Source organism: Epinephelus lanceolatus, chromosome 24 (genome assembly GCF_041903045.1).
Source record: "Epinephelus lanceolatus isolate andai-2023 chromosome 24, ASM4190304v1, whole genome shotgun sequence".
Taxonomy (NCBI): domain Eukaryota; kingdom Metazoa; phylum Chordata; class Actinopteri; order Perciformes; family Serranidae; genus Epinephelus; species Epinephelus lanceolatus.
Genome location: NC_135757.1, coordinates 20,531,940 through 20,547,822, shown reverse-complemented (window position 1 = coordinate 20,547,822; position 15,883 = coordinate 20,531,940). Strand labels below are relative to the sequence as shown.

Below are 15,883 nucleotides of genomic sequence, written 5' to 3'. Positions count from 1 at the left end.
TTTTAAGGTCCCGTGTGTCAGATTTAGAAGGATATATTGGCAGTATTGGAAATTAAATATAATGCATGTCTTTTCTTTAGCATATAATAACTTAAAAATAGTAGTTGTTGTGTTTTTGTTACCTTAGAATGATTTCTATAAATAGCAAGCAGGTCCTCATCTACAGATATCGCCATGTTGCATTGCCATGTTTCTACAGTAGCCCAGAACAGACAAACCGAACACTGGCTCGTGATGGGGCCATCCATGTTTTTGTGTCGGCCGCCGAAGTTAGCAGCCTCTCTGTGTTGATCCAAACAGCATCAGAAAAATACCACATTTTCAAAGTGAAACTGCTTTATTAATTGTTTTATCGGTTTAAATCACCCGGTTTGTTTGTTTTGAAGATGAAGAGACCTTTGCGGATAATTCTGCTTCCAATAAGAACCTACTGACCAATGAACACTGAAGGAATTATAACCAGGAGTTCAAGCTCAGTGCAAGGGAGACGTTTCAGCTGGTTGCAAACCTCACTGTTCAACGCCACTAAAGCCTAGTTCACATTACACGATTTTCATCCTGATTTTGCGTCGCGGAGACTATCGTAATCTTTTGAGTGTTCATACCTGGCAAAGTGTATTTCTGTCTTCGGGAGTCTCGCCAACCGCGTTACAACCTGTGTGTGCGCACCACAAGATTTCTCCACCAAGCCCTCGCCAACAGAGCCCCAGCTAACACGGTGATGTCACCAAACGACACATCGTAAAGGCATGGATATTCTTTCCAGTGTTGAATCAGATGTGCCTCCAGGGCCTGGGTCCAAACACAACGCGCTCCCCGTGATCCTGTGGACGCCGCCATTGTTGTTGTTGCTTGCTGGCTTGTCAGTGTTGCTAGATCTTGGGAGAGAAACAAGCAACCAGGGCTATGGAAACAAGCCGAAAAGAAGCGACTATCATGTGTTTAAATAACTTATTAGATGGATATATATAGAGAAAGGTGACATTTAGAAAGCAAGCCCAAATAAGCAACTCTACTTTAGAAAAAACCCCAAAGTCGTGGCTAATAAGCGGACCTGGCAAGTGGCAACCCTGCGGCTTGTCCTCCTCACATTTCTTCCGTCCTCCTGCGTGCTGACGTGGGACATATCCCACCTCTCATTGGCTGATGTTTGTTGTCAGTCGTGTCAGACCTCTCCAGTTTTTTGGCATGCCAGATATCCAGTCCCGGTCACAGACATGGGGGCGACTTGCTCGTAGGCTTGTTCACACATGAGGGCTCGTTGTGGCAGACTATCTGCCGACTCACCTCCGACCCAAGGTGGCTCTCAAGATCCTCTGCGACGTCAAAATCATGGTGAAAATCGTGTAATGTGAACTAAGTCCTACACACTGCTCCTTTAAGTATATATTTCAAGTAGTGGTTACATAGTTTTACATATAGGTATACTCGCCTATTGTTGACCGGCTTTGTATCATAATGTGTAAAATAACCGGGTTATACTACAGTACATTTTGCAAGCACCCAGATTTGCCAGCATAAAATCTGCTGGGTGACGCAAAACTCGCTGGCTCTCGGGCTGTTGCTGGAACTACAGATTGTACTTCTACATTTTCTAGGCAGTGCTGATCAAATAAAAACCAAGATTCTGTTACTGTATTGTCTATTTCTCACCTAAAATATTTCTGGAAACATATTTAAGCTAACTGTACTGTTTGAGATCATATGTTAACAGTGAGCCTTATTGTTTCCTGTGTCAAAACAATAATGTCACAACCAGCAGGATCATTTATTGGTCCATTTTGGCGCAGTGAATTTTGGTAGTTGTAGGTTTTCTAACTCTTGAGCAAAAGCGAATGCAACAGACTTCTTTTTCTTTTTTATCTGGTCATATTTGCATCTTTGTACTGCATAGAAACACCAGCTTTATGAAAACACCATCTTTCAAGCACTGAAATACTTTTAGAGTTTGGATGCAGGACTTTTATTTGTAACAGAGCATTTTTACTTCATAGTATTGCTACTTTTACTTAAGTGACAGTCTGAATACTTCTACCAAATGTAGCAAAAGTGTAGTTGGAATGCCTTTTTAACAAATCCAAGAATATCCTTTTAATTGAGCTATTCTTGGTTGTGAAGGTTATATTATAATGTGCTTATGATGTCACTTTCACCTTTAGTTTCCAAGTGAAGTGTTGCTAAAAAACATTATATATACATTCTTTATATGATTAGTAGCGAAGGAAAGTTTGCTGAGGGTTACTATCTGCTGCAACATGCTGCTCAACTTTCAAAACCCATAAAATAAAACCACAGTCTTTTCAACATCATTTATATCCATTGTTTGATTAGCAAAAATAATTAATTGAAAGAAATATTCACAACAACGATAAAGAAAAAAAACACAGCTCCCCTCTGACACGAGGATGTGGGTTTTCACTTCTAATGAAATATTCATTCATTTTTCTATTTAGCAGTTGACGCTAAATGATTGCATCAAGCTGCTTTGAAGCAAACGTGGCATTTGACTTGCAAATAGTAGCAGGCGTTTGTAATTTAGGTCTGCAACCGCAAACGAGACGATGATATAATCATTGTCTATTTTTGATGATGCATACAGACAAACACCTCCACAGAATTAAGTGCCAGCGTGCCCCCCGTAATCAAGTTAAGTCAGTGAATGGCAGAGCAAGGCCCATGCTAATAGCCAATCGGCCGCTGTCTTGAAAACTTCACCAAGCCATATGCCCTTGCTAAAGGAGACAAGATGGACATTCATCTCATCAGCATTGCAATTACTGGGATTAGAGGCATGCATGATTACAAACTATTGTGAAAATAATTATATTTCATCAGGGTCGACTTCTTGCTTACCAATCCATGCTTGGTTGAGAGGACGATGATGGGCAAGAGAAGACATTATCACGCCAGGACACAAAACAAAAGTTCACATTAGGTTGCACAGTCATATAAAGTCTGGTATTTAGTTGTGTGGTGTGCCAAAAATAGGTCTATGCCAGGTCAGGGGTCAGGGGAAGCACAGCTGCTTGTCAATCTCAAATGAAGCCCTGTGGTTATATACAGTTATGTGTTCATGAAGACAATCAGTGGCTGAGTTTCTAGGCTTAACACTAGGACATGAAGTAGTGTCTTCCAAGGACAGCATTGCTCCCAGGGTCACCAGTCATGAGGGTGAATGTTTGCCTGTTCTCTGAGAAGCTGCATTTTCTTCATTCCTTGAAGTTATGCTGCTGTCCTTCAACAGTGTCAAGCAGCAAACTGGCTAGTCAAGAAACAGGGTCAAAATATATAATGTATCAAATGGATTCAAGGGTGAGTTTGGCATTTTTCAACCCGGACCCTGTTTTCCCATCTTTTTTGTGTCTAAGTGAGTAATGGAGACAGCTATGTCTTTTTTTAATTGGTCCAGTAATAAGCAAAAGTGCTGCAGCTGGCAGCAACAAAACAGGCCGAAATGTAACCACTCTAGGCATGTGCGCACTGTCAACTTAGGTCCACTTAAAGTGCTTGTTTTCACCACTGACAGGCTCAGATTATTATTTTAGGTGTTTCTTCTTCTGGAACACTTATTCGTCTTCTTGCTGAGAGTTAGATGAGTGGTTTGATATCACACTCATATCTGTAAATAAAGTATGAAGCTACAGCTGGCTAACTTAGCTTAGCGCAAAGACTGACAACAGAAGGAAACAGCTAGCCTGGCTCTGTTTAAACAAAATTTTACTTTACTTACATTTGATTTTATTACTTTATTTTGAAAAGCCAGGTAGTAAAACAGCCACACCCCTAAACCCTAAAACTCAGAGAACAAGTTGACCGTAAAACCCTCAATTACAAACTTTGAACAAGGTATATTTTATTGGACCAGGAAGTAGAAAGGAAATTTGAGTTGGGAAAGCTCCATAAGAGTTATTCAACAAAGTAAAAACTTGCTGGTGAAGAACCTATGATTATTTATCATCATTTCTAAGCAGTTCAGGGTCCAGTGCCAGCATGCTGCAAGGAAACTGAAGTCTCCTGCACAGCAGCTAAAAGGTGCCCAACAAAAAAAAAGGAACAGAAAGAGAAAACACGCCCTGCAGACGACAGCACATTCCAACATTGAGCTCAGACATGCCCTTGAAGGCAGTCCCTCCCTGCTTGGTTGACTTGTTTCAGACCAAAACAAATGCTATTCTTAAAACTCTGCTGTTGTTGTGCACAAAATGTTTAAGTATTCAAAGTCTGAGTTTAAATTTTTACACCTGTCAGGATGAAAAAAGCACGCATCTCAACATAAACAACATTTGCCTTCTGACAAATCCTGCAAAACTGGAATTCATGCAACAAAAAGTAATCAAGCAACAGGAAAGACAAGAAAACAAATAGAGTACAAACTGAGACATCTTTCATCAGCTTACCTGCGTCTTCTTGTATTCAATCAGCTGTGACAGGCCAAACACCGTGGCTACCGCCCCTCCGCCTATGATTGCCGTCTGTTTCAGAGCCCTCCTGAACGCCATGGTCCCTGTAGGAGTAAAAGTAAAGTGCAGTGAGGAGATAGAGCAGAGACACACAGGTTATAGGGCTCTGACATGACAGGTGATCATGTGAAGGAGGTATGCAAGAAAGTATGGAGGGTGGGAGGATCCAAAAAGCTGCAAGTCAGGTCGAATGGTCATAAAAGAGAGGTGTGTAGAACAGGAATGCTGTGTTTATGTCACTGTTGCACCGATTAAAGGAACAATAAGCGAAATTCATCATTTCTAGATTGAAGGAATTAAAACATTACTATGTGAAGAACTAGAGGTGTAATTTCATCTGGAGTATAGCATGACCTCACACACCCTCTCTCTGTGTTGATCTCCAGCCCCTTGTTTACAAGCCGGTCCGGCTGCGCATTCATGTACGTTCATGTGAATCCCCCCCCCCCCCCCCCCCCCCCCCCGGCCCTCCCTCCCTATAAAATGCTACTGCCGGTGAGCAATGGCAGCACGTATTTTCGAAATGAAATGGCAGAGAGCGGAACGTCCACCTGAAGACAACCAGGATGTGACATTACCTCTAAAGAAACAACGGTTGTTGGCGAAGAAGTTGTCGGATAAAGAAAGGGACAGAACTTGGATTAACATTGGCCTTGCATTTCCAAGGTGGAGAGCACTGCACTGCCTGCGGCCTCGTGCCTATGACCAAATTACAGCCGTGACGATATACGAGTATAACATCACGAGCTCGAGTGTGATATTGCTTTTATACAACAGTTCAACAGTTAAATAAGCAAGGCTGATTAAGAAATGTTGAAAAATGAGGACAAAATAGATAATTTAAGCATTTTATTTGTCTTCCGCCAACAAAAATAGTTCCCTCAGGACTCCGCTGTCACCGTTGCTATGTAACGCAGACATGGTGCGCCAGGCACTTACTCTTTATACACATTTATCTGCACGTTAACATTAATTGTGCAGCCAGTGAAATAAGTCTCTGGTGACTGCAGACTGTCGCTTCACAGGCACAGCCGACTCTGCCTTCTGATCTGACAGTATGTTGCTCCATCGTTTTCTTCTCTCCATGGATGGCTTCCAGTAGCTTTTTAACAAGCTCTCAGACCAGCAAGACAAAAGGTATATTTTAGGGCCCAACTCCTAATTAGAAGACTAACTTTACACATAGGCTGCGTTATCATACCTGTGCCCACTCACTGTCATGATCTCCCTCGCTTCAAGACCCGCATCTGACAGCTTCTGTATGGCAGTCGCCCTGAGGCTGTGATTGGTGTAGATAGCTGTTGTCCCCACCTCTTTACACATCTTCGGCAGCATCTGTGCGAGTGAGTTTATTCCCAGCGGAGCTTTAGTGTACCAGATATTGTCTGTGTGAGCTGCTGTCATCCTGGGCTTCAGATAAAGGGCATTTGCATCTGGTGGAAGTTTGTTTAAATACTTTTCCAGGGATGCAACGCAACTGCTAACCTAACTGACACTAACCGTCAGTTTTGATTTGATTGTTGATTGCAATCAGCTGTGAGGTGGAGTGATACATACACAGTGAAATAACCGTGATGTTGTACTCCAATATCGTCACGGTTTTACTGTCTCTTGACCAATCAGATTGCAGGGCCGGAACTAACTGTTGTATAAACCTGAATAAGAGTCACACCTTGAGCTTTTGACTGTTAAAATAGCCCGTTCTCGCTCCCAAATACTGACACTTTGTCATAGGTTTGTCACAGCCCTCTTCATGTGATATTGACAACAAAGGCACCCATTAGCATCTTTATGAGATGCACCAGGCTCCAATGTAAACCCAACTGTGGCAAGAGTTGATGCTGAAAACAACTGATGTTGTCTAAAAATCCAGAAAGTCTGCAGGCATTATGTATGTGGTATTACGTACCAAACATACTTATTTTAACCCAAAACATGATCCTTTTTCCGAACCTAACCAAGTGGTTTTGTTGCCTAATACAAACGGCAACCATTTGACAATATAAATCGTGTTAGAATGTGTTTCAGCTGTGCGTCACAAAAAGACCCTCAAGGGTGCCCTGTATATCACTACGAGAAACCAAGGGGCATGACAGAGCGTCAGTATCTGACGGCCTGGGGATGAGAATGAGTTGGTCAAAAGAAGTCATTAGGGGCCGGGCAGCCTAAGTTGCCAGGACCCTATTTTTATCCTGCATGTTCTTCTTCTTCTTTCTTCTTCTTCTGAGGAAATCATACTTCCCATGCCCAAAAAATCACCAAACTTTGCACAAAGGTCCAGTCTCATGCCAGAGACTGCAAAAACAGGCCAATAGTCATGATGGTGGCGCTACAGCAAGCCTCTAAAGTTCAAAACTTCACAACAAATCAACCATATGTGCTACAGATTTGCCCCAATACTGAAGAAACTTTTGTACATTTAAACCTATTGCACCTATTGTGATACAGTCCATCACTCTGTTTTTTTTACAAAAAACTGTAAAACTTCTTAAACCTATCTCCTCCCACAATTTTTGCTCAATTGACACCAAACTTGCTACAGAGCATCTTCAGACTGTCCTACACAAACGATCCACACAGATTTTTGATTTATCGAAAATTGAGCCTACAGTGCATCAAAATGTTTGACTGTAAACAGTACTGTAAACATATACTTGCAAATTCTTGCTAAATACATTTTCAATGTTCTTTAAAAAAATGACAACATTTTGGAGTCATGGTAGATGATGTTTGGAAAATATCAGAATTTTATCTCAAAAACTGGATTTTTTACAGCATTTTGAATTTCGCTCTCATGCGAACAATTGGAGTCAATGCAAAAATGTCATTTTTAAACATCAGTGTTTCACTTATGGAGCAAATAAATCATTGTTAAAAACAAATGACCAACATCTCCATGGTGTCTAGATGCAATTTGTGTATTTTTGGATTTTTGTCTTAATAACTGAATTTTTGACAGCCGTTTGAAATCTGCCTTTACACACTAACAGCTGCTGTCTTGCACACAGGTGACTGGCTTAGTCAACTTGTGAAGCTACATGTGACATTTCTGTTTGCCAGTTAGCTCAGTGAGATAGAGGATGATTCTTGGTGTTGAAGATTGTGAATTCAAGCCTCAGCTTGTGCAACATTTCCATATGAGAAATCTACCCAAACTTTTTATAAAGGTCCAGTCCCATGCCAGATGTCCTCAACTGGAAACACAAGACAATAGTCCTGATGGTGGCGCTACAGCAAGCCTCTAAATGTCAAAACTTTGAAAATTCATAACAAATCAATCATATGTGCTACAGCTTTGGAACTTTCACTTTTTTTTGCTTTTCCATGGCATGGATGGCTACTGTCTGGCACCCTGATGCTTGGCTTAGTCAATTTGTGAAGCCACACATGAACTGTCACTTGCCAGTTAGCTCAGTGAGATAGATGACGGACCTCAGTCTCAGATGTTGTGAGTTCAAGCCTCAGCTAAGGCAGAACAGACATTCTAATGTGAAAGTCCTATGTTCAGGCATCATGCTATGTGGATTAGAGACTACTAAGGTTAAAATAATTTATGATCCAGGCAGTTAAGCGGAGAGACAAATGCTCCTTATCAACACTTTTCCCTGTTGTCCCTTGTCTCTTTTCCCTGTTTATTTGGCTTAGCTATCAGTCAATATGCAGAGTCTATCCAATAGCTACTTTTACATTTTAAAAAATGTTTTCATCTTAGTCACCATGGATACTGTTTAGCTTTAAGCTAGATCAGGCCAGTTTGTTCATAATTGCTAGCAGTTAATGTTATTCTTACTTTCTTGTTCTTGAGTTTTTTCTTTCCTTAGTATATTATGAGTCTGATCACTTCAGCCACTCATCCATAATTTGAAGGGCATGCCATAATTATATGATGTAACTTCTATGTTGTGATATGCTTTGTTTTAGTGTGTGTGTTGCTCAGAATTGGCTAATTTTGCCTAAAATTGCCCGGCCCCGACCATTGCTGCACAGCAACTATAATTGTAATTGTATTTTTATTGTCAACTAATCCACCAATTATTTTCACGATTAATTGATTCATCATTTAGTCAATTCAAATGTTGGGAAAAACAGTGAAAAATGCTTGTCTCTGTTACCCAGAACCCAAATTGACTTCTTCGTTTTGCTTCTTTGTCCAACCTAAAGTCCAAAACTCAAAGACTCTCCATAAATGACAAAGAAAAACAGCAAATTCTCTCACATTTTAAAAGCTGGAACTAGCAAATTAATTAAAAAATTACTGAAACACTGAATCGATTATCAAAATAGTTGGCGATTTTTTTCAATCATTTAATCGAATTATAGTTGCAGCTCCACAGATTTCCTGTTTGAATTATGACATATGAGTGCATCGTCCAGTTCTCCACAAAATTAATTTAAGCATCCGAATACTTTTGACCATGTAGTCTAATTCAACTTGTTTGAAACTAGGACTGCAACTGACCAACTAACTAACAAAGCTGTTTAATTACTGATTAATCTGCCAATTATTCTCTTGATCAATCTCTTCATCTAAAATGCTAGAAAATAGCTAAAAATATTCAAGGTGACATCTTGAAAATGTTTCCTTTATCCAATCAACCCTCTAAAAACTAAAAATATTCCATTTACTCTCATATATGACAATGAATAGCAGCAAATCTACACATTTAAGAAGGTAGAACTAGAGAATATTTGGCATATTTGCTTAAATTCATGACTTAACATATTAAGTGTTTTGCGTATAATTTGTTTACTAATTGGTAAAAGTCTATCTGAAGCAAATATTTACTTATTAAAGAATGTTTAAAGGGCAAAAATGAGGCAAATCACTCATGATGATAAAATGACTGAAGACAGGTTAATATACATCAGGGGAAAAAAACTGAAAATGACCACCATACAGCAAGAAAAACTCTGCAGGATTATTTTGTTCAAAATAGAAATTAAATTGAGTAACACTCATTTAGTATTAAGCAACTGTTTGGACGCTGTTTCTACATTTTAACGAGGAGAACATGATACCAGCTCCAGCAGGACGAGGGCCCCAAATCCCACCAGGGGCAGCCCAAAAAAGTATTTGCATTCCCACTGTAACGTACTTTGAATAAAGGTTTCCAGGGAGTGGCAAATGCTGAAGCAGATTCTAATGCATTTTAATAAAACACAGCTACAGATGGCTCAAATGTCAGTAATGAGTTTGGTGCAACAAGTGACCTATTACTATTGTGTCAGTCAATATTAGCACCACAATTTTACAGCCACTGCCTTCGTCATTTGATACAACTTTTTAACTGCAAGAACTGTTAAACAACAACACGATTTACTGGAAGAATTACTACAAAATAAGCAAAGTAAGACCTCAAGAGACGTACATCTGGATCATGGGATGTCTGTGCATCCCTGATTACAAAAGTGCTCCTTTTAAAACCTGTTATGAAGACAGCATATGAAAGCTTCTCCACAGAACTGAAGCTGCACACTGCAATCTATCAAAGCACAACTTCATACGTTATATGCTAAAGCTGTGAGCTACAGTATATGACTTAAATATAGAGGCTACTTATAGCTCTGACTTGGTGTAATTGTGACAGAGGGAATTTTAATGTCCTGTGACGGTTGTGACATTGTTTAAATGGCTTTTCTACACTGTCAAAAACTAGAATTACTGCCTTGCAGTTGTATACCTCCCCTAACCAGTCAAGTTACTTACAGTTTACATCCATGTCTGTGAAAACATGGATGCTTCACACACAGCACACAGAAGATCTAGGCTTATACAATCAGCTCAGTTCAGTGTCAGAAATTAGCAAGGGCCACGGGCCATTTGGCCCGCAATTTATCCAAGAGTGCCCCCAAAAGCCGTGTTCCAGGGGCCAAAATTGCCCCAAGTTTTCGAAACAACTATATGTATTTCTATTTTTAACAGTATTACAATCTGACATTAAAGTATAATTTTATTTTCATTAAATTAATTTACCGTCACGTCTACAACTCATTTTCCAGACATAATCAACAAGATTGCACTGATTATGTGAGAGTAATCTGACAGAGAAGGGGAGGGGGCTTTGCTGTACCATAAGTATAAATTAACCATTTCTTGGGTGATCTGTGTCTACACAATGACAAATTAATGAAAAATTAAGGTAGAATGAATGTTAAATTTTAAATTAACTTACTTCCAGGATTGCATCTAAGGAATTTATAGTAATTTGGCCTTTTTAAGAGTAAAAGTAACTGTAATGTGGTGAAACATTAGTACTGCTATCAGTAGATTAATGGTTAAATCATCACATTTAAACTGGCTGAATTATAGGAAATCTGAGTGATATTTTGCAACCATAACTTTATGCAACCCATTATTTATTTCATTTATAGTGGTTTATACTGAAGAGTGAAGACACTATCTTAGTTGGTTTTGCTTTTCATGTGCTTATTGTTAGAACATAATTACAATTTTTTGATGGCCCCCAAACATTTTGAAAATGCCCCCATTTTTTAGACCGTGGGGGCCAAAATTGCCCCCAAAATATTTTGTTAATTTCATACCCTGGCTCAGTTTCAAAGTGGACACCCAAGACTAGTGTCACCAATTCAGTATCTGACCAAATGTCTCCACTTCTGTCTTCATTTGGCTGATAACCGATAACAAGATCGATATATCCACTTTTTCCCCACCTAATTTTAGTGATCATCAAGTCTCTTCTGGAGTGGAATTATCATAGCCTATTATACATGCATGCTCTTATGATGATGGCCCACCAGCACATGGAGACATGAAATACAATGCTTTTCAGTGTATGTAATATTCACTCATTGTGCAAATTAAGAAAATGTATGTTGGGCGTTTCTGATAGTTCATTTTAAATGTCGGCCAATACTGATGATGGGCCGATATTATTGTGCATCCCTAACTCCATTTATTTAGGCACAGATCATATAGCTTTATCTTTTTTAAAACCAGGTATTATCAATTTCCATTCAGTCTACTGGCCTTAAAACCCTATATAATCAAACCCTACAGTGTGGCATGCCACAGGCTTTTACACCCTCCCACATGCTGCTCATTACTGAACACTATAGGCTAAAGGCCAAATATGAAAACAATTAGCCCCAAAGAGCTATTTTGACAGGAACATGCTGATGAGTATAGTTTAAGCAGCTGAACCACCAAACTGTTGAAACTGAAGCCCTAATAAGTGAGTGACATAACCAGAAAAATTAACTATCCCTCCTCGTGATGTTCACTACCTCATTCACTTTCATCAGCCTGCAGATTCATAATGACACAGCAGAAGGAGGGCTTCCTGGCTGTAATGTGGGGCTGGTTTGTGAAGACATACATGGCGAGGTCCATTTACAATTTTACTGTGTGTTTCCTGTGGATACCTGGGAAATCTGACAAATTCCACCCTGAAGGTTCAACAGCAGGTGGTGGTAAATTCATTTGCGATGCCAGGTATTGTTCTGTTATCTATCACACAAGAGGAAGTCGGTGTCATTTGAGATCTTACAGTGGATTATAATGTCAGCTCAGTTTGGTCTTTAAAGGAAAACCAACAACAGGCTTCGTCTCAGCAGGCACCAATGATAATTTTACGTTATAAAAATGCCTGTTGTACACCTCTACAGGAAGAGAGGGAAATGTAGCCGTTTTTTACGATTTAAAATAACCAAATTACACACATTAATCTGGCATGCCCTTCGCTAGAAGAACCGAGGAGTAGAGGTGTATGGTCACACTCGACTAGCAAAGGAACTCGTTGATACTGCTGTGCTTTTTGGCTCTACGCCAAAAAAACAAAGGGTTAAATATCCGTTAGACATATTTCAAAATGCCCGAAAAACAGTCAGTGATACAACAGACATTCCCACTTACAGGACTTCTTGTTTTGAGGCTGATTAAAACTCGCTCAGGGCGATTCAGGGCGGCGACAATGAGGACATCGGTTGTTATCCAAACTGCAGCTTGTGTTTGACGGCTGCAACCAGGAAGCAGCGCTAGCCGCGAGCGGCGTCACGGAGAGCCAATCGGAGCGCGGCGCTCCGCTGCGCTAGTCCAATGGCGTTCGAGCGGGGGGGCGGTGCCGCGGTCGTGACGTAAGTGAGGGTAGGATTGCACAACGCTGGTGTCCCCCGTATCCTTCTTCAGGATAATGATAAAGACAGAGGGAAGTGCGCCCAGCTGTCGTTTGATCTGTCTTTCAGCACGGAAGGCATGGAGAAAAAATAAAGCTGATAATATTTAAAAACACTGATGCTAAGCGTCGGTTTTAAGCTGCAAAATAATGCTCCTCAATCAACCACAGTACAGCTGTTGAAAATGATCCCTATGTTTGAGGGACTGTACTTTACTCATCAGAAGAGCAGGGTGGATGAGGTGCCCCTTTCCCAATGCACAAAAAAACACTAATAGCTATTATCATCTGGCTTTTGTTTGTAATGGGAAAGGTTATAATCAGCATTCACACCCGGCCAGGCTCAGAATGGCCATCGGGCAATTCTGGCAAATGTCAGATGGGCCATGCACCTTGTGGGCTGTGAGGCCACCACCTACAATGTTGGAAAAAAGTAGAGGGAAAAAAAGAAAGCCTAACCAGCTGCTGTCCACTAGATGTTGGAACAGCCTGGTTAGGGGTTATACGGTCCAAAAATTGACAGCAGAATAACCATACCCTACACCTACATACCCTATGCCAGCCTGAGATGCGCCTACCCAGAAATGTAACTATGCACAACAGTGATGCAGACCTCCTGTCTGTTTTTGTTAGCTGAAAACCATTTCCCTCAGTGGAAACGAAGTGTTTATTTATTTTAATTTCACAAATGAGACAAAGAATTGCGGAGACAATAAAGCCCCCACATAACAGAATTTTAAGTCTTTTTCCTGGCTTCATATGAGTGGAGGAGATCTCAGCTATTCACTAGGCTAATTCATACGATATAAAATGCCATAGGCTTGTGCCAATAACGTTAGCATGTTATACTGTATTTGTTTGGAAAATGTGTTTAGTATAAGACAGTTGTTTTGTCCGTGAATCTTGTGACTTGTAATGGAGCCGAATTATGTAACGTTACCTTTGATGAATGTTGCTGTTGTCCCTGGCTTCATATGAGTAGAGGAAAGGTTCACTAGCCACTAGCCTAATTTATACAATATAAAATGCCATAGGCTTGTGCTAAAAACATTAGCATGTTGTATTTGTGGGGAAATGTGTCCAGATAAAGACAAGTGCGTTGTCCGTGAATGCTGCCAGTTATAGTGAAGCTGATTTGTGTACTTTGTGTATTAAGCCAAGTTTAATGTGTGTTTAATGTGTGTTTTTAATCAACTAAACTTACCAGCACAGAGACCCCGACGTGGATTAGTGTTTTATAGGTGTAACTGCAGAGTGACACAGACCCACCACCGCACAAGTATAAACGCTCACAACTAGGGCTGGGGGAAATTTCCAATTCTTAGATGCATCGCGATTCGGACGTGGACGAATCTGAATCGATTCACAAACGTCCAAATTTCGATTATTTAAATCTGTTAATTAGAGTAATACAGAAGGCTCTAAATAATGCGGAACTAAGAAACGCAGTACGTGTCATCTCCGGGACACTCTGGGATGCGCGCCTGGAGCAGACACGCGCACAGAGAAAAACAAACATGGCTGACCGCTACCCACCTCGCCGTGAGAGCTGAACGGCTTCTTCTAATTTAAAAGCAGATGTGTGGAAATACTTCGGCTTCTACAACGTTGACGGCGGAAGCGAACTGGACAAGAGCCACGTTATATGTAAGCTGTGTCGTGCTAAAATAAAATACTTTGGCAACACAACAAACATGAGAAGCCATGTAACTCGATTCCACCTGACGGAGGAGTCAGGGAGACGGCAGGCTTTTGTTGCTGCGGCAACTAGCGGCGCTACCGACCAGAGAACAATTGAGGAAGCAATTAGAAAGCTGCCACCCTCATCTGAAAAGGCCAAGCGAATTACGAAGGCCATCGCGGCATTTATTGCCAAAGATTTGCGTCCTTATTCCGTCGTGGAAAATCAGGGATTTCGAGCACTGCTGCATACACTGGAGCCCAGATACACCATCCCATCCCAACGCTATTTCACCGACACTCTACCATCAAACCAAAACAGAAGTCATGGCCTCACTGTTGAAGGCAGGTAGGTAGGAACGCAGTTACATGTGATGCGTGGACGTCTGTCGCCACCGAATCATTTGTTACTCTAACTACGCATTTTATCTTGTGATTTAAGATACCTGTTGTTACCTTTGGTTCCGTACAACGAAGTTGTAACTTTCCAGTTTGCACGCATTACAAATGCACTGTTTTTAAAAATTGCAAGTGTTGAATGCTTATTCAGTGAGACACTCTTCTGTTCAGGTAAATAATGATTATAAAATGATTATTTATGTTTTTATTTTGTATTGTGATTTTAATGCATTTTCTTGTTCTGTAAAGCACTTTGAATTACTTTGTGTACGAATTGTGCTCTACAAATAAACTTGCCTTGCCTTGATGCTATTGACTGGCCCGCCCATTCCCCAGACCTGAATCCAATCGAGCACCTTTGGGACATCATGTATCATAGCATCCACCGCTGCCACATCACACCACAGACTGTCCAAGAGCTGCCTGATGCCCTGATCCAGGTCCGGGAGGAGATCCCCCAGGACACCATCCGTCGTCTCATCAGGAGCATGCCCAGACATTGTAGGGAATGTATACTGGCACGTGGAGGCCATGCACACTACTGAGCCACATTACAAGTTGTCCTGAGGAAAGTCACTGAAGTTTGATCAGCCTGTGATGTCATTTTTCCACTTTGATTTTGGGTATGATTCTGAATCCAATCTTAAATGAGTTAATGATTTTGGTTCCCATGGATTGTTCTTACATTATTTTGTTCTCAACAAATTATACTATGTAATAAATAAAGATTTTCATCTGGAATATTTCATTCATTGAGATCTGGGATGTGTGATTTAAGTGTTCCCTTAATTTTTTTGAGCAGTGTAGTTTAACAGGCCCCTGCGAGCAGGTCCAGCAAACACCGACCTGCACCCGGGACAGCAGTGCTTGCATCAGGTAAGATTATAAAGCCAAACCCTGTTTTTTCTTACGAAACCCAACCACATGCTTTTGTTGTTGGAGGAAAAAATACAGACTGTATGTAGGCTAAATGGCAAATTTCCTATGAAAACAGAAATGTATTTTGAAAGAAGGCAATGCATCTAAGAGGCTGAGTTTGATACAGCGTTCCTGAATGTCAGCAACCAATGCACCCAGGGTACCTTGCACGTCATCTCTGGACATGGAAAGTCCATGACCAAATGTCAATATGTGACAAGGTCAGAGGAAGAATGTGTTGGCAGAGGGTATTTAAAATTAATACTAAAAACAACCATTTAAAGTTGTATGTCC

At 40.6% G+C, this 15,883-nt stretch overlaps 1 protein-coding gene and 1 long non-coding RNA gene across 2 annotated transcripts in view; one reads left to right on the top strand and one right to left on the bottom strand.

The window, feature by feature from the left end:
• Positions 1-12,471, bottom strand: part of gpd2 (glycerol-3-phosphate dehydrogenase 2 (mitochondrial)) — a 58,416-nt gene extending 45,945 nt beyond the window's left edge. The window contains exons 1-2 of the mRNA XM_033615977.2: positions 12,334-12,471; positions 4,398-4,504 (exon numbers count right to left, since the gene is read on the bottom strand). Coding sequence (XP_033471868.1) covers positions 4,398-4,499 — 102 coding nt within the window. The 5' untranslated portion in view covers positions 4,500-4,504; positions 12,334-12,471. The remainder of the gene's footprint in view (positions 1-4,397; positions 4,505-12,333) is intronic.
• Positions 12,472-14,039: 1,568 nt separating this feature from the next.
• LOC144461923 (uncharacterized) lies at positions 14,040-15,412 on the top strand. Its single transcript, XR_013490502.1, has 2 exons — positions 14,040-14,621; positions 15,008-15,412. It is a non-coding gene; the product is annotated as an uncharacterized LOC144461923 (long non-coding RNA).
• The last annotated feature ends 471 nt before the right edge of the window (positions 15,413-15,883 follow it).